The sequence below is a fragment of the Pantherophis guttatus genome, chromosome 13 (genome assembly GCF_059756535.1).
Source record: "Pantherophis guttatus breed Tessera chromosome 13, ASM5975653v1, whole genome shotgun sequence".
Classification (NCBI taxonomy): Eukaryota; Metazoa; Chordata; class Lepidosauria; order Squamata; family Colubridae; genus Pantherophis; species Pantherophis guttatus.
In genome coordinates, this window is record NC_142075.1 from 15,738,246 (window position 1) to 15,759,499 (window position 21,254).

The 21,254-nt window shown below is 44.7% G+C and overlaps 1 protein-coding gene across 3 annotated transcripts in view; it reads left to right on the top strand.

Annotated features, from left to right (window-relative positions):
• The first annotated feature begins 9,260 nt into the window (after positions 1-9,260).
• IL16 (interleukin 16) overlaps positions 9,261-21,254 on the top strand; it is a 43,358-nt gene continuing 31,364 nt past the window's right edge. The window contains exons 1-4 of one of the 3 annotated variants that reach the window (XM_034421385.2): positions 9,261-10,086; positions 13,119-13,484; positions 14,957-15,093; positions 18,312-18,444. In XM_034421385.2, coding sequence (XP_034277276.2) covers positions 13,182-13,484; positions 14,957-15,093; positions 18,312-18,444 — 573 coding nt within the window. In that variant the 5' untranslated portion in view covers positions 9,261-10,086; positions 13,119-13,181. Of the gene's footprint in view, positions 10,624-10,745; positions 10,924-13,118; positions 13,485-14,956; positions 15,094-18,311; positions 18,445-21,254 lie in introns of those variants that run through there. The other 2 variants (XM_034421386.3, XM_034421384.3) reach the window with 2 other exon arrangements.

Here is a 21,254-nt window from a genome sequence, read left to right on the forward strand (position 1 = left end):
CTTTTAGAAACTTCCATCCGTTCCTTCTTGTCCTGCCCTCAGGTGCTTTGGAGAATAAGTCGATACCTTCTTCAATTTTTTAATCCTTTGAAAAAAAAATTATTAGTATTGTGTCTTATTGTTGTTGTTAGTTGTGAAGTTGTTTTGGACCCATCGCGAACCCATGGACAACGTTCCTCCAGGCCTTCCTGTCCTCTACCATCCCTCGGAGTCCATTTAAGCTCACACCAACTGCTTCAGTGACTCCATCCAGCCACCTCGTTCTCTGTCGTCCCTTTCTTCTTTTGCCCTCAGTCTTTCCCAGCATTAGGCTCTTCTCCAGTGAGTCCTTCCTTCTCATTAGGTGGCCAAAGGATCTGAGTTTCATCTTCAGGATCTGGCCTTCTAAAGAGCAGTCAGGGTTGATCTCCTCTAGGACTGACCGGTTTGATCACCTTGCAGTCCAAGGGACTCGCAGGAGTCTTCTCCAGCACCAGAGTTGAAAAGCCTCAATTCGTTGGCGCTCAGCTTTCCTTATGGTCCAACTTTCACAGCCATACATTACAACTGGGAAAACCATAGCCTTGACTATATGCACTTTTGTTGCAGTAATGGGTTTCAAATCCCGGCCCTACCGGTTCTCTATCGGTAGTTCGCAAGCACGTGGCGCTTCTGCACATGTGCAGATCGTTTTGGATGACATCTGGGTGGGTGGGTGGAGCCTCCCACCTCCACCACTACCGGTTTGCCCGAACCAGGGTGAACCAGGAGCAACCCACCACCGTTTTGTTGGCCGGGTGATGTCTCTGCTTTTTAGTATGCTTATTACGTATTACTTATTAGTATCTGTCTTATTACTCTCCAGCTGTTCTCCAGAGAAATATAGCAGTCTTAAGCTCTATCACAGTTGCACTTGCTTATTTTTTTTTAAAAAAACAAAAATAATAGCATGAGTTAAGCCGGGAATTGTGCCCTGGAGGGCTGCATGATCCTTTCTTTGGTGATTTTGATCACCAAAGAAATCTATGAATCATGAATTCGGCACGTGCTGTCAAGGAAGATAGTACGTATAATGTGTCAAATTCCACATGAACATAATGATACATAATGGATCCAGAACCGTGAGCAGGCAATAGCTTTACTATAAGTCCATTTAAAAAAAAAAAGAAATACAAGAGAAATCCTCTCACTCAGGAAATCCTCAGGAGGAAGGCCAATTGCATTTGAAATTTTATCCACTCCAAATCCAGTTCAAAATCAGAAGAGCTGGAGGCATGGTTGCTAGCCCAAATTTAGCATCTGGACACCAGACTCGTAGAACAAATGGCTGACAACGGCCAGTTTTCCCCGCTTGAGTAGATACGCTGAACTTGTACGTGAATTATAATTATATTTGTAATTTTCTTCCTGTAAGTGCAAATAGGCAACTCCATCTCTCTTTCTCCGGTGATGCATTGTTGTTGTTGTTGTTTTTTTCCCCTTTTGGTTTTCAAACAAAGAAAATGTAAGTGATTTAGTGCAGAGTGTCGTACAGCAGAAAATAAATAGCGCTTATGTGGCTTGCTTGAAAGCATTTGGGGATTTTCGGCACATTGTTGTGGAATTAGCAGTTGAATCTGCTCCCTCCTGCTTCTTTCCATACAGCCGTAATGATTGGTCTGCTCGCAAATATACACAAAATTTACTATGTTCCAGGGATCTCCCGCCTCCAAATAAAATCCTTTATGAATGCTGGGATATTTCTATCCTTCGGAAAAGGGGGAGAGGGAAACACGTTTGCGTACGAAGCAAGCAAAACTTTAGCTTGCAAATTTTCAGCGTCAGAAAACATCCGCTCAATTCCCGTCCTTGGATGCGGTTTCCCAAGGCTTCTAAAATACACGAGGATGAGAAAATGACTATGAAAAGGAGCTCCAGAGGGATTAATCTGGACTGTTCGATCGGAGAATTGGGAGGCGGGATGAATTCCTTTCCTCCAGTTGGACTTAGTTTCCTTGTTAGAAGAAATATATCCCTCTAACCAGGATTAGTCTAACATTCTGGTGGTGGATGGCAGCTTCAGCTGTAACACTCTTTTTTTTTTTTTTAATTTGATTTATATGCCGCCCTTCTCCGGAGACTCAGGGCGGCTTACAATGCGTTAAGCAATAGCCTTCATACTTTTTGTATATTTATACAAAGTCAGCTTATTGCCCCCACAAACTGGGTCCTCATTTCACCTACCTTAGAAAGGATGGAAGGCTGAGTCAACCTTGAGCCTTGGAGAGATTCGAACCAGCAGAAATTGCAGGCAGCTGTGTTAATGACAGGGTGCACTAAACCACTGTACTATCAAGGCTCACTCAACACTCTTGTTGAAAGCTCGATCGCTTTAAGACTGCATTCAGGCCCAGCTCTCCAAATTTACTGGATTACAGTAAAAATCCTTGTGTCAAATCATTAGTGTATGCTGTGCCTAAATTGTACCAGTTAACTGTAATTAGAAACCATCTGCCACGTTGAACCATGACAGCTTCTGACAGCAATATTGAGATACTGTAGAAACTGATCTGAAGCAAGGAATTCCAAATAAGAAAGTACAGAACAAATTAGATTAACAGAGTTGGAAGGGATCTCAGCGGTCTTCTAGTCCAGGAGTCCCCAACTCCTGGTTCATGGACCAGCACCGGAGCACAGCATGCCAGAAACTGGTCCACGCAAACAAGTGAAGCCCCATCTATGGGATGCAGGCAACACACAAAACCATGCTCCTTCCGGTCTGCAGAAAAACCTTTCTCCATGATACTGGCCTCTGGTGCCCAAAAGGTTGGGGGGGGGCACTGTTCTAGTCCAATGCCCTGATTAAGCCTAACCCTATACCAATCCAGACAACTGGCTGTCCAGTCTCTTCTTAAAATCCCCAGTGATGGAGTACCCACTGTTAAGGAATTCGCAGAGTAACCCTTGAATAGCAAGGGTGTGTACATGAAAGCGATTGAGAGTAGGTACGAATAAACGCAGTCAACACACAGATACACTGACTTGTGTTTACTTTCAGGAAATAGTAAGGCACAGTCCAATAAACAGTCCAGGTCATACACATATAAAGCAGTAGATAGCAAAATGACAGTCCAGGGATAATCCAATAACAAAGTCTTCTTACCAGTCGTCGTAGTCATTCACAATAAACAGTTCTTCTGGATTTGCAAACAGTAGCATACAGAGATATCAGAGAGCAAGAACAGCAAAGAGAAACAAACCATGTTTCTAGCTCCCTCTTAAGGAGATTGGCTACAGAGCTAACCAATCAGGACACAGTATGATGCAATACAGCAGTCTTAAAGCTATAGTGATGGTTTATATACTGCCAACCCAACAAGGTAGGTAATACCCATTTCCTAACACCCACAACTTCTGAAGGCAAATCTTTCCACTGGTTAATTGTTTTCACTGTTAGGAAATTTCTCCTTAGTTCTATGTCGCTTCTCTCCTTGATTAGTTTCCATCCATTGTTCCTTGTTTTGCCTTCAGTGCTTTGGAGAAACAGGTTGATGAAGAGCCGAGGTGGCGCAGTGGTTAGAGTGCAGTACTGCAGGCTACTTCAGCTGACTGCTAGCTGCAGTTCGGCAGTTCAAATCTCACCGGCTTAGCCTTCCATCCTTCCGAGATGGGTAAAATGAGGACCCAGATTGTTGGGGGCAATATGCTGACTCTGTAAACCACTTAGAGAGGGCTGTAAAAGCACTATGAAGCGGTATACAAGTCTAAGTGCTATTGCTATTGCTATTGCCTCTCTCTTCTTTGTGGCAGCCCCTGAGATATTGGAACACTGCGTAGGTGCCAAATACAAACCATAGTGATATCACATGTATTATTGATGCCATTGTGCAAATGTTACAAATGTTGTCATGGTTATCATATCATTTGCATGATGATGTCATCAAACATGGCATGGTTTTTGCGTCATGGTCCCATCCATCCCATGGAAGCTCATGCATGAAAATACAGGTTCAGATTTTAAAATCTGCATCCAAGATAAGAAACGCACTTTTGGCTGAATGCACATTACATGCGACAGAGAATTAAACAATGCTTACAGCTAAATCTGTGCAGCTGAAATAACAGTAGCTCCCAAAGACGCTATAAATTCTTCTGATTTAGCCCCAGACGGAGGCCATTATAGCCTCTCAACTCAGAAGGAAAAAATCCCCACCCCACCCCCCTCTCTCTGTGATGGCAGAATTAAGTGTTGGAAAACTTTTTTTGGGTGGGGGGGAAAGTGAGCTAAATTTAGCCTAGTCTGCTTTGACATAGGCCTCTTTATGTTTTGATTCTTCACAAGAGAAGAAAATTTTTAATGCTCCAAATGCTCTTTCTTAATGTGGTGGTTTCTAGGGGAAATTTTTAGTTTAGGACAACAAATTTAAGACTGCCAGCTTAGTCAGTGGATACAGTGGACTGGATCCAAAAAAACTGGTCGTACAGAAAATAAATAGAACCATTTCATCACGGATAGCAATTTCCAATTCCGAGAGGCTTACTTAAGTGTTTTTTTTTTTCACCACATTTATTCGTTGGATCATTGGTGATTCGGTGCAAATCATCAGATTTAAAGGTTGAAGGATTTGACACATCTTTTCCTTTTTTTTTTCGTTTTGGGGAGAATATGTTTATGTTTATGTTTTATTAAATTTATATACCGCCCTACTCCCGAAGGACTCAGGGCGGTGAACAGGCACAAAATAAAATACATAAATACAAAAGTTGGAAACATAATTAAAACCAAATTAAATAATTTATCCCAAGACAATTAAAAATCCCAATAATTTAAAACAAATTAAAATTTCAATTTAAAAATTTAAAAGAAAGGGGAGAAAATTAGGCCAGGCCGGCTTGCTGGAATAGGAGGGTCTTAAGAGCATGGCGGAAAGTGCGCAGATCCGGGATCCTCCGTATCTCCGGGGGGAGCTTGTTCCAGATAGTGGGTGCCCCCACAGAGAAGGCCCTCCCCCTGGGGGCCGCCAGTCGACACTGCTTGGCTGACGGCACCCGGAGGAGCCCCTCTCTATGAGAGCGTACTGGCCGGTGGGACGCTGTTTGTGGTAGTAAGCGGTCCCGTAAATATATATCCCGTAAATATAGGATCTTTGCACAAATGAAGTAAGGTGCACAGTTTTTTTTTAAAAAAATACAATCTTCCAGATGTTGCTAAGTCACAATTCCCAACAGACCCGCTTAGCATAACCAGTAGTGTGGGATGATGAAAGGTGTATTTCAGCAACAACTGCAGAGCCATTTATTGTGTTCACCTATTTTAAATATGAAAGATTGGGATGTTGAAATGTATCATTTGGTTGCTGAAGTGGCAAGGCCATCCTCGGGGGCTTTGAGATTGCCAGAAAGAGGGTTCAGAGCAGATGCAGCTTAGAGGCCACTTAAAGGTAAAGGTTCCCCTCGCACATATGTGCCGGTCGTTCCCGACTCTAGGGGGCGGTGCTCATCTCTGTTTCAAAGCCGAAGAGCCAACACTGTCCGAAGATGTTTCCGTGGTCTTGTGGCCGGCATGAGTAAATGCCAAAGGTGCACAGAACACTGTTCCCTTCCCACCAAAGGTGGTCCCTATTTTTTTACTTGCATTTTTTACGTGCTTTCGAACTGCTAGGTTGGCAGAAGCTGGGACAAGTAAAGGGAGCTCACCCCATTACACTGCACTAGGGATTCGAACTGCTGAACTGCCAACCTTTCAATCGACAAGCTCAGCCTCTTAGCCACTGAGCCACCGTAGGCCATTTACCTCCATTTTAAGAATGGCTGCTCATCACTTTCATCATCTTGAAATGGGATTATTTTATATCCCGTACACTTTGAGCAGTTCACTCAGTGTAGCCAAGATCTAAGGTGAACCCCTCAGTGTTTTGGTAAAGTATTGCTGGAAGATGTAGCAGAAAATAATCCCTCATGTTTGAACTGAGTTCGAATTGCACTAAATAAACGGGGTATTGACTGTGCTAGTTGACAATTCTGAGATTGGTGGTATCAATAGAAGCAAATATTGTAGCTCAGGGTTGAAACGAGGGGTCCTTGATGCTCTCTGAGTTTGGTTGTTTTCCTGCAGGCATTTCATTACCCAACTAGGTAACATCATCCGTGCTAGAAGGAGTGGGGTTTTACTCTCTGTTTATATGCAGTGGCTTTCTCTGTCAGTATTGTCGGGAGTGTGATTTTCTTCTTGTTAGTTCCTTGATGAGGCTGTTATTTACTGTTTCATTGGGTTGGTGGTCCCAATACAGATCAACTCTGAAATGGATAAGCCAGAATTTTGTACTTATCTCATCCACTGAACAGAAAGTGGTTCGGTTTATCCTCTCTTCATCTTTGGATTTTACCACAGTGGTGGAATTCAAATTTTTTTACTACCGGTTCTGTGGGTGTGGCTTGGTGGGTATGGCTTGGTGGGTGTGGCTTAATGGGTGTGGCTTGGTGGGCGTGGCAGGGGAAGGATACTGCAAAATCCGCATTCCCTCCCCGCTCCAGGGGAAGGATACTGCAAAATCCCCATTCCCTCCCCGCTCCAGGGGAAGGATACTGCAAAATCCCCATTCCCACCCCACTCCAGGGGAAGGATACTGCAAAATCCCCATTCCCTCCCCACTCCAGGTGAAGGATACTGCAAAATCCCCATTCCCACCCCACTCCAGGGGAAGGATACTGCAAAATCCCCATTCCCACCCCACTCTGGGGCCAGCCAGAGGTGGTATTTGTCGGTTCTCTGAACTATTCAAAATTTCCGCTACCGGTTCTCCAGAACCTGCCAGAACCTGCTGGATTTCACCCCGTTTTACCATCTCATTTCTCCTGAAGTTGTGGACCAGGTTTCAGGTGAAATATTTTATTTGCCTAAGGGAAAGATGTTAGACAATTTATAAAATTTGCGTTAGCCATGAATGTCGAACCATAGCAGCCAAACGTGAACCTCCATATTCAAAGACAGTATACCAGAGACTGGTGAAAAGCCAAAGTCAGCTTTTTAATGATGGATCTGAGAATTTCCCAGGCAGTCTGTCATTCCAAAGTTAAGATGGATGGACCTTGGTTAGTCTGGTCCTGCCTGGCAGTTTTTAAAAGACATTTAAACTCCCCTTCTATCCTCCCACAGATATTCTCCAAATACATAGCCACTTTGTCTAATCTTTATTAAAATGTAGCATTCCTATCGTAGTGGGAATGTCTTAGCCCATTGTGATTGCATGCAAAGAACGGTTGCATTTTTGTTGTGGTCTGCCAGCAGCCTGTGGAGCTGGCAGCAGAGTCGGACAGTGAGGAAGTCCTGGAGTCTGGGAAGGCCCGGATGAGGGCTGTGTGTTGGAGGCAGAGATGGGTCCAGGGCCATTTGGGGGTTATGCGTGGACTCCAGAGCCTCCAGAGTCAGACAGCAGTGAGGCAGAGGAACAGGAGGAGCCTGTTCCTAGTGCATGCATGCACAGAACTGCCAGAAGGCAAGAGCAGCTAAAGCAAAAGGGACGACTCGGGAGTAAGGCCTAGAGATGATTGGCCCCTCCCATAAGGCTTAAAAGAGAAACAAAGGCACTTGGGCCTTTTGCAGGAAAGCAACGTTGCTAACTCTGTTTCCAGTTGGCATCTCTTTGTTTCTGAACTTCATGGGGCTTTGCCAAGTTAAGGCCTTTGGTACGGTGTCAAAGAAGATAAAGGTTGGTGATTTTCCCGAAGGACTTCTTCTGAAGGACTTGTTTTGCAACTAATTGGGACTCAGCTGGGAATGAACGTAATTCTCAGCTGTTACAATAAAATAGGGTTTTTTTGGGGACTAATTGTGAATTGTAATGACTCCATAAGCCTAGGTCACAACAACTTTGTTGTTGTGGTGGTGGTTGTTACTGCTTAACAATCCTGTATTAAACTTTCCTATTCATCACATGGTTTATCCGGTCTCCCTCTTGAAAAACAACAAAAAAAAAAAGCTTGCCACATTTCACCTACACACAAAATGAATCACCAGCTACGAAAACCCTTGGCTGGTTCAGAAGGGAGCCATGAGCCTAATTTTCATGCCTAATTCCTGGTAGAAACAGTCACTGCCTCAGACAATAAACATTTTCTGCTCCATAAATCTGATGGCGGGCAGCGTGTGTATGTGTAAGTGATAGATCAACAAACATGCCGGCCCCTCCCTCAAAAAAAATGCTATCAGTTTATGGGCAGCTTTTGCAGTATTCCTGGAATCCTAAATGGAAAGGAGAGAATCCCTAAAGGGCTATAAATGCAGAGAGCATTTGTTTGGCAGAGCTGGGCCCCTTCGATTCCAGCTAAAGGACTCGGAGAGCAGATGATCCAATATACCATCTCTCCTTCCTAGAGCTCGGAGGATTCAACTGATGATTTGCTTAATCATGGTTCATGGAATAAACACAATTGCCCGGGTTCACACAGCACATATGAACCTGAAACTTTTGTAGGTAGCCATATGCGGGGATGGTATTCATTTACTTTCCCTACTGGTTCGCAAATGTGTGCGCACGCACCTGTCCATGCACGCGCCCGGCCTTCCATGCATAATACATAATAATCAGATCCGTTCAAGGTAGCAGTATTCCAATATTAGAGAGGCTGCCACAAAGAAGAGGGGGTCAAGCTATTCTCCAAAGCACCAGAAGGCAGGACAAGAAGCAAAGGATGGAAATGAATCAAGGAGAAAAGCAACTAGAACTAAGGAGAAACTTCCTGACAGTGAGAACAATTAATCAGGGGGTTGGACTAGAAGACCTCCAAGGTCCCTACCCTTATTCTGTTATTGTGTTTATTCCACAATTAGGGTTACACCACCTTTAGGGTAGGGGTGAAATCCAGCAGGTTCTGACAGATTCTGGAGAACTGGTAGTGGAAATTTTGAGTAGTTCGGAGATCTGGCAAATACCACCTCTGGCTGGCCCCCGAGTGGGGTGGGAATGGAGATTTTGCAATATCCTTCCCCCAGGAGTGGGGAGGGAATGGGGATTTTGTAGTATCCTTCCCCTGGAGCAGAATGGGAATGGAGATTTTGCAATATCCTTCCCCCCAGGAATGGGGATTTTGCAGTATCCTTCCCCCTGGAGTGGGGAAGGAATGGAGATTTTGCAATATCCTTCCCCCAGGAATGGGGATTTTGCAGTATCCTTCCCCTGGAGTGGGGAAGGAATGGAGATTTTGCAATATCCTTCCCCTGCCACGCCCACCAAGCCACGCCACGTCCACTAAGCCACGCCCACATAACCGGTAGTAAAAAAAAAAAATTGGATTTCACCACTGCTTTAGGGGATAGTGATTTCCTTGGGAATCAAGGATGTCTATGCACCAACCCCTAAAAAAATTGGGCAGGGTTTCAAACACACCCTGGTTGCCTATTATCCTGACTTTTTGGACCACACCTTGAAGACACCCCTGATGTGAATGAAAAAAGAAAGAAAGAAAGAAAACAACAACCATGGCCAAATTAAAAATGCGCAACGGAGACGCATCACAACCTAGGCACTCTGCCCGCCTCGGAAGCGACATCTAAATGGGGGAGGGGGGAAAGAAGGCAGACGAGCAGCCTCGGTTGGCAGCCCTGGCTGGCTCCATCTCAGCCCAGCCCCGGCTGAGGACGTGGTGGAAAACCAGCGAAGTCGCTCCCTTTCGTTCCTTAGTCCCTTGGCTAAAAATTGGCAAGCAGAGGGTTGCAGAAGCGACCTTGAGGGAGCTGGTGGGGATGGAGGGGAAACTGTCTACCCTCGGCAAGCTGTGCACACCCTTGATTTATAACCGAGAAATATGCAGCCGATCACTCCCGGCGTGGAGAGGAGCAGCATCTGGAGAGGAGCAAGCATCTGGAGGGATACCTTGACCGGCGCGCATTTCTCAGACCTTGTGTGATTCTTATTATTATTGTTACCGCTGCCTCTTTTTGCAGTCCAGAAACAATAGCCGAGTCCTCTTTAGTCTCTATATACCCTGTAGAGAATTACTGAAATAAAGTCATGTGACGGTCGGAGGGTGTGTTTCCAATTATTGCATTTGAGTCTATCTGCCAGGCCGGCGAAGACAAACAGCCTTCTGAAGGAGTCTGATGGGTTTTTTTCCCTCCCCAGCTTCGTCGTAAGTCCCTTTTCAATGTTTTCCTTTTTTTATTTATTATTTTTAAAGAAAAGAGGGGTTAGGGATGCTTTCCTTTCCCCACTGCAAGAAAAGGATCGGATGGGGAGGGGAGGAAAAAAAAAACAACCTATGGACTCCCTAGATGCTTTGAAGACGCAGCTGATGCTTTTTCCATGGGATCGAGGGAAGGAGGAGAAGGATCCAAAAGGCAGGGAAGGCTGCCAGCCGCCGAGCCCATCGGAATGAGATGCGAGAGGTTGCCTCGGCATCTGCTTTTGAGCCAATCGGCGGAAAAAAAAAAAAAACCCTCGTGTTCCTTCCTTAAGGGAAAGCCTTTAGAAGAGATCTAAAGGCTTTTCCCCCGCAGCTTCCTTAACTCTCTTGCATTTTGGCCTGGCGCTGGGCGCAGGAACAGTTTTTACGCTTTTCTCAAGGGGTCCCTCCAAATGGGAACCAAATGGGAAGGAGGGAAGGGGGTTTGGTCTTCTTTTCCTGGCGCATCGTTTATTGTATTTACTACTTGCAGGAACAAAACAGGTTGGTGTGTGTGTGTGTGTGTGTGTGTGATTTAGCACAAAAACGAGGGAGGAGGAAGGAGGGGGGATGAGAGAGAGAGAGAGAGAGAGATCAGCCAAACCAGTTAACATTTGGTTTGGATTACCAAAACAAGGCAAGCGAGAGCTTTGTTCCTTGGCAAGCCAAGGGTTGGGGGGGAAGGACAGGAAAAAGAGAACCAAACTGCAGCGAGTGGGACACGCTGTGCTGGTCAGTGGAGTCTAAAAAGCGTTGCTTATGGGTCAGGTGGACTGACTTCCCCCACTTTTGGAGAAGCATCAGGTTGGTTGGTTCACAAGCGGGACTCTTTTGCTCGCGTGGGCCCTCGTGGTAGGTGCATGGCTGCAGATTTGTGAAGGGGTGGGGGTGGGGGGGGTGTAATAACATGAGATGGATTATTTCCCCCTCCCCTCCTCCTGTTTAAAACCTAGATTCTCCCCCATTCCGTATAACAACCCAGTGAAATGTTTTCATTTTGTGTTAGACCAGCCCAAAGGATGGGTTGGGTTGGGAGGGGGTTTCCCAGCCCACCTCAACCTGTCGGATAAAGAAGTTTTCCAAGCCAAGTCATTAGGAGGAAAAGGGCTTTATTCCGCCTAAATATGCTTTTTCTCCCGAATGCCATCGCTCTGCTTAACAACTAATTCCCACAACACTGTCAAATAATTTACTAAGACTGTATTACTATTCTTCTTCTCTTCCTTCCTAGTATCAATCTCTTCCCACTTATGACTATAACCGTGTTGCTTGTATCTTCCAATTTATATTGTTTTTGTTTCCTAGTACGATTTGATAGCTTATTAGTAACCTTGACTATCACTAAGTGTTGTATCTTTTTATTCTTGATGAATGTATTTTATTCTCCTTATGTACACTGAGAGCGTATGCACCGAAGGCAAATTTCTTGTGTGTCCAATCACACTTGGCCAATCAAGAATTCTATTCTATTCTTTCAAACTTCCCTTCTGCTCTTATCTTGCATCCATCTTTTCTTCTATAGCATTTGATCTTCATCTTTTTCCTTTCCCGCCAAGCCCATTGATCATTCCCCCCTCCTCAATTCCTTTCATCACCTGTTAAGATCTTGGAAAGATGGACTGAACCCAGTTGAAGAAAATGGCTGGGGGGGGGCTTCAAGACACGGTTATCCCCCCCCCCCCGATGTTCCTCTTGTAGATAATTCTGTAGCTTTGATTTCTGATCAGATGGACTTGGTTTATTATTTGAGGTATGATTTTTATAAATCGTTTATTTTATAAATCATGATTTTTATTATTTTTTAAAATTTTTTGATTTGATTTATCTATCAAGGGGATTTGATTTGATATGATTTGATTTATGGTCAGAAGGATTCATTTCTATTTGCAATAAGGTATCTTTTAGAAAACCAGGATGATTATGTAGGATTTAGAGATGATCTGTACATTTAGCAAAGATTACAAGAGGCAAGAGATCCAGTTTTGCTACACGAGACTATCTTCTGTTGATCTGGTTTCTTCAATGTTATGGAGACAATTTTTATAATAGGGAACATACTGCGATTCTCCAACATTTCCAAAAGGCAAGTTTCAATTTATATTTTACTTTGTGAAGAACAGTAAAAGAGAAAGCTCCTTTGTTTTGACATATTCAGTTGGATCTTGAAGTTTATTCAAACTTCTCCATCCAGAAATCCTGCAATTATACCATTTTTGACAGATGGCCATTCAGTCTGTGTTTATATTTCTCCGGTGACTATGAGCACACAACTTCCCCAGGCCATCTGTTTTCAGCGCTGAACACTGAACTTGGAAACCAATTCACACAACACAGGAAGCCCACTAAGAAAGTTAACATGAACGTGTGTGTTTTCAGTCTTACTATCCACCCAAAACTCGCATGGCTTTTAAATTATACTCCATACCCTTTTCTAAGGCTAGACTCTCGTCTGGAAAGACCAATATTTACTGCTACACCATCAGGAACTTGAAGCCAATAAATAGATAGATAGATAGATAGATAGATAGATAGATAGATAGATAGGTAGGTAGATAGCCTATATATATATGTAGCGTATATATATATGTAGTTTTCAAGTTCTGGTCTGTATGAACTGGAAAAGGCTGGTTAGCTTCTGGTTTAATGTCATGTGGGAAGCCAGAAAATGGCTTAATCCTGCAACAAAGCTAAACAAGTTGCATGAATAGGGTTTCGATTTTTTTTTTCAGAGAGTTGGGGTAGAAAAAATAACAACCAGGGAGATGAATGAGAAATATGTCTAACTTAAAAAAAAAAAAAAAAAAGAATACACAGAGCTATTATCAATGTGATGCCTTGTGACTTGCTGGTTTGGAATTGAAGGCTTCTTGTTCTTTAATGAAATCTAGAGGTGGGTGGTTTAGAAAGATGAAACAGTTTTGCTGATGAGTTTCTTTTTCTCATGCCCACCCACTGCCCCCTCCCTTGCATTTCTCTTCCATCTGGATCTTCCGTTGCAGGCACTGGAGGAAGTGAACTCAACCGGCATGACCAATTGACCGCCATTTCCTGGGTCTCCAACGATGGAACGGCACAATAGCGCCAAGGGGAGGAAATCCAAAACGCTCCGCTCCATTTCCCGGTCGCTCATCCTCTGCAACGGCAAGACCAGCGACGATGGCTCGAGCCCGGATGATAAATATGCCAACCCTTTTGAGAGCCAAGCCAGCTGGAGTCAGAAAGAGCCATGCCCTCAACTTCAGCTGGCCTGCCCCGCGCCTAGCCAAGACGCCACATCCGATCCTCTGGTGATTGCCAGCATGGTGCAGATGAGGACCAGTGCCAGTGACAGCTGTAAGAACATGAAGAGAAAGTTCTTTATCAAGGTAGGAAGAAGGTCCGTGCCTCTGTTTGCCTGGCATTTGCAATGCTTGGATAGAAATAGCAATAGCTCTTAGGCTTGTATACAGCTTCACGGTGCTTTTACAGCTCTCTCTAAGTGGTTTACAGAGTCAGCCTCTTGCCCCCAACAATCTGGGTCCTATTTGACCCAACTCGGAAGGGCAGAAGGCTGAGTCAACTTTGAGCCAGTCAGGAATCAAACTCCTGGCAATATGAGCAGAGTTAGCCTGCTATACTGCATTGTAACCACAAGGAAGGAAGGAAGGAAGGAAGGAAGGAAGGAAGGGAGGGAGGGAGGGAGGGAGGGAGGGGAAGGGAATTAGAGAGCTTTCCAGCCCTCTCTAAGCAGTTTACAGAATCAACCTATTGCCCCCAACAATCTGGGTCCTCATTTGACCCACCTTGGAAGGATGGAAGGCTGAGTCACCCTTGAGCCTGGTGGGATTTGAACTGCCAAATTGGAGGCAGCCGGCAGTCAGCAGAAGTAGCCTGCACTCTAACCACTGCGCCACCGTGGCTCATTAGAGTAAAATCTAAAAGTAATTTGTGTTGGTCTGGGGCTCAAAAAGTTGTTTATATTTGTTTTCTTAGCATAAAAAAGAGTCGAGTATTCAAAGCAAATCCTTATAATATACAACTGTCTTCTCCATATCTGTCACCCAACCTGTTAGCTGTCTACCTTCCTTTTTTTTTTTGGTGGTGGTGGTTTACTAGTTCAAGTAAAGATCTACTCCAAAAAAGCCACATTCCAAACTTTACATGAGAATATTAAAAAAAGATGGACCCCATGTAGACAAGAGTCTTGATTGTGAATTAAGAATGATAGCAATAGTACTTAGACTTATATACCACTTTACAGTGCTTTACAGCCCTCTCTAAGCGGTTTACAGAGTCAGCCTCTTGCCCCAAACAATCTGGGTCCTCATTTGACCCACCTCGGAAGGATGGAAGGCCGAGTCAACCTTGAGCCTGGTGAGATTTGAAGTGCCAAATTGCAGGCAGCCGGCAGTCTGCAGAAGTAGCCTGCAGTACAGTACTCTGACCACTGCACCACTGCAGCTCTGGATAAGGGGGTTGTCTCCCCCCCCCTCGCCTTCTATCACATGTGAGCTGCCTTCCAAACATGGGAATCTGGTGGTGGGGATTGCATTTAAACCGGCAGCACAGATTATATACTCAGGATGTTGCATCTCTATCGGGTTCTTTCAGCTTGGAAAAGGAACAAGAGAACGGCTGTGATGAAAAGCTATTGCAATAGCACACAGAACAGGAGGAAGCTGGGGTCTGGGCAATGAGTTTCTCAGTCTAGGCCAGCTCTGTGGTCCATGGCATTGTCCACAGCATTGGTCATCAGAGCTGAGGATGTTGGAAGCTGTAGCCCAACCTAACTAGGAGGTACAAAGTAATGGAAGCTGGATTGATGGGTTTTTAAGTTTCTTCATGTCTTCCCAACCAGGACAGCTGCATTTGGAAACTCTGCATTGCCACCGGGAATACGGGGCTGGGAATTCAAGTCTGCAGGACTTCCAGTGGCTCTGCTTTTGGTAAAGAGTTCATGGTCAGCCACGTGATTGACGGGGGAGCAGCTCAGAGGTATGTTACAAAATTCCATCAGGAAGCCACATAACCATACTCATTTAGCTCCTTGGTGATGGCGTTAACGACGATGACATTGAAATGTATACCCTACCTTCTTACTTACCTAAGAGAAGTGAAAATTGTCAGGGTGTATAAATCCCGTTCCCCCCCTTGTGGGTAATTGTACTTAATTAGAGACGGACCGTGGCTTTCCTTTGCAGCATACTTTAAGAGAAAATAAGCCGGGATATATTCTAAGAAACACATTTTATTATAAAGAAATAAAAAAACAATCTTACTAGATATTAATTACATCTTGGCAAACTTCCCTGCCTTGCCGGCAGAAGTTCTGGCAGACGAACAAAAGAAAGAAAAAAAAAGAGAATGTGGACATGCGCAGTGGTTCAGCGATAAGACTCAGATCAGTCTACCGTAAGTCTCAGAATGGGAGCCCAGCTGACAAATACAAGAACGCAGTGACAAAAATGACTTAATTCAGGAGGGAGATAATAACAAACTTCACATTTCGGGAGAATTTTTTTTCCTGGATGATAAAGAAAACTGTACTCTCTTGACCCATGGGAGCAGGATGAGAAGCCAGGGATGGAAAGAAATCAAGTTGAGAACCAACCTAGAACTAAGGAGAAATTTTCTAACGGTTAGAGCAATTAATCAGTGGAACAACTTGCCTCCAGGAGTTGTGGGCGCTTCAACCCTAGAGATTGGACAGAGACTGGACAGCCATTTGTCTGAAATGGCATAGGACAGTGTTGGTGAACCTTTTTGTCACCGAGTGCCGAAACGGGAGCGCGCACATGCACATGGGGGAGCACCAGAAACCGGAAGAACCACTCCCTGGCACGCACATGCAGGAGCACAAGAAACCGGAAGAGTAGTTCCCCAGCATGCATGCAGGCGGTGGTTACTTGGTCTTCCAGTTTCTGGCGTGCGCATGTGCACCATTCACCTGGTCTTCCGGTTTCTGGCAGAGACCTGCTGGCCAGAACCTGGAAGAGCAGCGGGCGACGGCTGGTGTGCCCAGAGAGATGGCTCTGTGTGCCATTTCCGGCACGCGTGCCATAGGTTCGCCATCACGGGCATAGGATCTCCTACTTGAGCAGGAGTTTGGACTAGAAGACCTCCAAGGTCCCTTCCAACTCTGTTATTCTGTTAACACTGTGTAGAAAGCGTTGCAGGGAAGATGTCAGGAGAAGCTTCTCCAGGAATAATCTTGTGGGTCTCCTCTTGGCTGGAGGCATTTGAAAAGAGGTTGAAAGAGGTAACCAGTCCTGGATGTTGCAGCTTACACCTAATCCTATAGATCTTACACTGAGTAGGAAGGTAGAGTGACTATATAGCCACTTTCTGTAAAAAAAATTTGTGCAACGAATCAGATAGTGATGGTCACTGTATAAGCAGGATATTTTCTTATGCACATTATTCAGCAGAGATATTACGATATAGTGTAATTATATATAAATAGTTTGTAGTTCTCCCCTTCTGCAGTTCACCTTGCAAGCTTATATATGTCTCATCTCAATGAGCAGATTGAGGAGGTCTATGTTCTGCCCCAGTTCCGGATCCCAAGGAGTGTGACATACACCAAGCTCCAAAAACTCCGTTTATTACAAACAGACCCCTTTCAAAATGCAGGCTTTCAGTGCAAATGTCCTTATCAGCCTGCTATAAAGTATAAAGAATAAACAAAGTCCGACAAAGGTTGGCAACCAGCCCAGAAACCAAAATGTGATGAGAAACTCACTCTCCAAAATGCTCTGCGTAATAATTAAACATTGTTTCCAGCAACAATGGCTAACTGCGTGTGACTTAAATAGGCTAAGGGAGTGGCCAATTAGCCCCAAGCCTTACTCTCGAGGAGACCTCCTCCTCCTGAGTAGCCACTCCTGCCTTTTGGCAGCCCTGCGTGCTCGAGCATTGAGGAGAGGCTCCTCCACTTCGCTCTCTCCACTTGAAGGAGCCTCTGGAGGTTCTGAAGGCCCAGGCTGAGTCTCTGCCTCTGGCACCACATCCTCTTCAGCCTCCTCGCTGTCTGACGTGAGCGCCGGCTGCACAGGCTGCTGGCGCGACACCACACCAGCCTCCTCATCATTGGGATCAGCCACAAGCTATGCATGCCGCTGGCGGGTCACAACAGTCTGTGTCGTAGATAGCCTTCCTCCCCCACTCAAGCTGTTACCCAAGAAAGGAAATTAGTATTGCAATTTGCTTTTACCATGGAAGCACTGTCCTCTCCTAGAGCTCCACTACACCAACAGAGAAATCAGAATATTTGTAAACATTCTCAGCAAGGGTATATATAGGAAAGGATAAATAAATATGTGAAATGCTTCATTATCACATGTTCCTTCCTATGACTTCAGGCTAGTTACAAAAAAATCAGAATTATTGGAGGGTTTTTTTTTTTGTTGTTGTTGTTGTTTTGCCTTACTGGACCTACATAAGAGGTCCATTAAATGATTTTATGAGAAGTAATTAAAACAAACAAATTCTATTTACTGGATGTACCAAGGAGGTCTGTCAAAGTTCTGAAAAATTTGGGGGGTCAAAAACAAGATTAACAGGAAACAAGCTCTGGGACTAGATTTAGAAGGGTCAAAAAGTAAGACTGTCGAAAGTTCAGGGCAGGAATGCAAGGCTGGCTTATTTGACCAGGGTTACAATAAAAAATTAGTTATATCTGGTCTCTCTTACCGAATTTTTGCTGATAAAGAACAAATGATGAAACTTTTGGATTTTTAATTAAGAGATGAGTTATGGGATGAAGAGAGTAATGCTATAAAATGTTTTTATTTGATGGGGTGAAAGGGGAAGTTTCCTTCCTCCCTTCCTTCCTTCCTTCCTTCCTTCCTTCCTTCCTTCCTTCCTTCCTTCCTTCCTTCCTTCCCTACACTTTTTTCTTTTGTAGTTGATATTAGTTTTTATTCTTTCTATTTGTAATTCTTAATAAAATTGTTTGAGAAAAAAAAACAGAAGCTTGTTTATTAGCCCCCCTAAATATTTCTTGGCTGTGATCTGAGAGCAATGTTTGCTTGAAAATAATTTGGCCACGGTCTTGTGGTTTGCAAATGTAAATATAACCTGAACAGAAGCAACAGCAGCTCAAAAAGCAGGGACCCCCTTTGAAGCAGCTGCAGGGAGCTGATGACACTCGTTCACAGTCCTGCAGGCCTATTGTTGTCTTTTGTTTTTTCTTTTTTCCTTTTCTTTTCAAGGGATGGTCGTCTAAGCCCTGGTGATGAGCTTTTAACAGTCAACGGGCAACCCCTTAAAGAGCTCTCCAGCAAAGAGGCTGAATCGCTCATCCAGTCTGCCAGAGGCTTGGTTAATTTAGTGATCGCTAATAAGGTAAGTGGAGTAATTGAGACGTCTCTGTTCCAATAAAGGAGAATAATAAGAAGTGAGATTTGCAGGTAGGAGGAGGAGGAGTCAGAGGAGTCAGAGAGTCCTCGGTGGTCTCTGAGCTTGGTGCTTTTCTTGCAGGAGTTTCACTAACCAAACTAGGTAACATCATCAGTGCTAGTAAGGAGTGAGATTTGCAGGGGGGAGGAAGAGGAGGAGGAGGGGGAGGGGGAGGAGGAGGAGGAGGAGTCCTTGGTGGTCTCTGAGCTTGGTGCTTTTCTTGCAGGAGTTTCACTACCCAAACTAGGTAACATCATTAGTGCTAGCGCTATTTCTCTGTTCCACTTAGGGCTGGCGGTAGGCTTCTGAAATGAGGTCTCTTTTCATTTTGCCCATTGTTTCCGCTGTCCAAAAGGGCAGGGTAGGTCCAGGGGTTCTTTCTTCTCTCTAGAACAATTGTCCCCAACCCCCAGTCCACGGAATGGCACCAGTCTGCCGCATGGCAGAAACCGGGCCACGCAAACAAGCGAAGCCCCATCCGTGGGATGCAGACAGCAAGTTGAAACAATGGCCCCTCCGGTCCGTGGAAAAACTTATCTCCGTGGAACCGGTCCCTGCGGCCCAAAAGGTTGGGTGTGTGTGTGTGGTACTGCTCTAGAAGAAATAAAACAAGTCAGAGAACGGCAAGACCAAAGAGTTCTGATATTTAGGAGCCCCCCCTAACCCCCTTAAGATATTTAGGAGCCCCCCTGATTTCTTTAGCAGCTTCCAAGAGCGCTGATTTTTATTGAACACAAAGCTGTAGGGATTGTATCTATATTCGGGTCGAAAAAACGAAAGCTTTTCCATTTTCCCCTCTGGCACATACCTGTGCTTTTAGCTGTCAAACAGCTCATAGGATTCCAAGAGGGACAACTTTCCTCCCTGCTACATCAACCCAGAGGTGGGATTCAGCCGGTTCTGTTGAACCGGTAGTGGTGACTGTGTGCGCTCACATTTCCGAACCGGTAGGGAAGGTAAATGAATCCTACCTCTGCATCAACCTCTGGGAAGGAAGCTTCACCAGTTTAACTTCTACCTGCCCTGCAATAGAGGAGCAGCTCCAGAAGAGAAAAGAGTAAAAATATTCCTTCAGTCATCGGGGAAGATTAACGGCAAAGTTCAGCTGATTTAATGAAGACGCCATCTGCTGTAGGAGCAAGGAACTCAGCATTTAAGAAGAATGCTCTATGACAAGGGAACAGCTCCAGATTTTGGAAGAACTAATCTGCTTACAGAAAGGGCTGACATTGTGGTGTAAAGAAAGTAATCTTACACTTAACACCAAAAAAACTAAAGAATTTATAATTGACTTCAGGAGGAAGAGAGATGTACATCTACCATTGTACATAAATGGTGAGGAGATGGAAAGGGTGGGTAGTTTTAAATTTCTGGGCATTTATATCTCGGAGGACCTCTCATGGACTATGAATGCTAACATGCTTGTGAAGAAGGCACAGAAGAGGCTGTACTTCCTGAGAATGCTCAGGAAGATAAATCTATCTCAGCATCTACTTCTGTCCTACCATCGCAGCACCATTGAGAGTGTCCTGACATACGGCATTCTTGCATGGTACGGGAGCAGCTCTGCAGCGGACAAAAAAGCTCTACGGAGAATCATTAAAACTGCCCAGAATATCATCGGGCTCCAGCTATCAGCCCTGGATGACATCTTTGCATCTCGTTGTTTGAGGAAGTTGCATAACATTCTCAGAGACTCTTCCCATCCTGCTTACAATCTCTTTGGACTGTTGCTTTCTGGAAGAAGATACAGAACAATTAAAACTCAGACCACACGTTTTCTGAATCGTTTTTATCCCAGAGCTATAATTGCACTCAACAATGAACTAAAGGGCCACCATCAAGTGAGCTGTTGGACAGCATTACTTGGTCTGTTGTGTGGATGTTTGGGTGGTTTAGGGGTGGGGAATTTGTGGTGGGTGGGTGGGTGTTTGGGGATTGTTATGTGTGTTGGACCTAGTCTTTGGGTGTTAAGTGAATTTCATTGTATGGGTATACTATGTATACACATACAATGACAATAAAGTTATTATTATTAATCCTAAATGTACCTCACACCCACGAGTAACATTTGTTCTTCTCTCTGATATTCCTGCAAATGACTGGTGAATGATCGGACTGCAGCGACCTCTGGCTACTATTGATCGCCATTCATTTACTCATCCCTTCCAAGGTTGCATGAGCAAAGCAATGGCCACCACTTAAAGCACACACAGTTGTGCCTATTCCCATTGTACAGTATTTAACTAGCCCTGACCAGCCCTGATGATGTTACCTAGTTTGGGTAATAAAACGTCGGCAAGAAAACAAGCAATTCAGAAAGCAGCAAGGACCCCCCTCAGTATTTCATTAGTTGCCGGTTGGTTCTCTTCCTTATCGGTGTTGCCTGTTACTGATTTTAAATCTGAAATTTCCTACAGGGCAGGGACATGTCAATGAGGGGCCTAGAATAGATTTTTGCTGTATGCCTGCGCCGTCTTGTTCATAGCCTTCCAATTAGCCAAGGGACAAATTTCCGTTTGTGTAAGGCCAGGGGTCATCTTCAAAAATTTTAGCAAGGGGTTCTCTGCCCAGTTGCTTGGTGGGTGTGGTCATGTTGGGCGTGGTCTAGTCAGCCTCCTGCACTACTGGGGGGGGCATTTTTGTCCTCCCTGGGCTCCAGAGGCTTTCCTTGAGTCTCTGGGAGGGCAAAAACGGCCTCCCCAGGCTCCGGAGGCTCTCTGGAGGCTGGAAACGGGCCCGTTTCTGGCATTCCC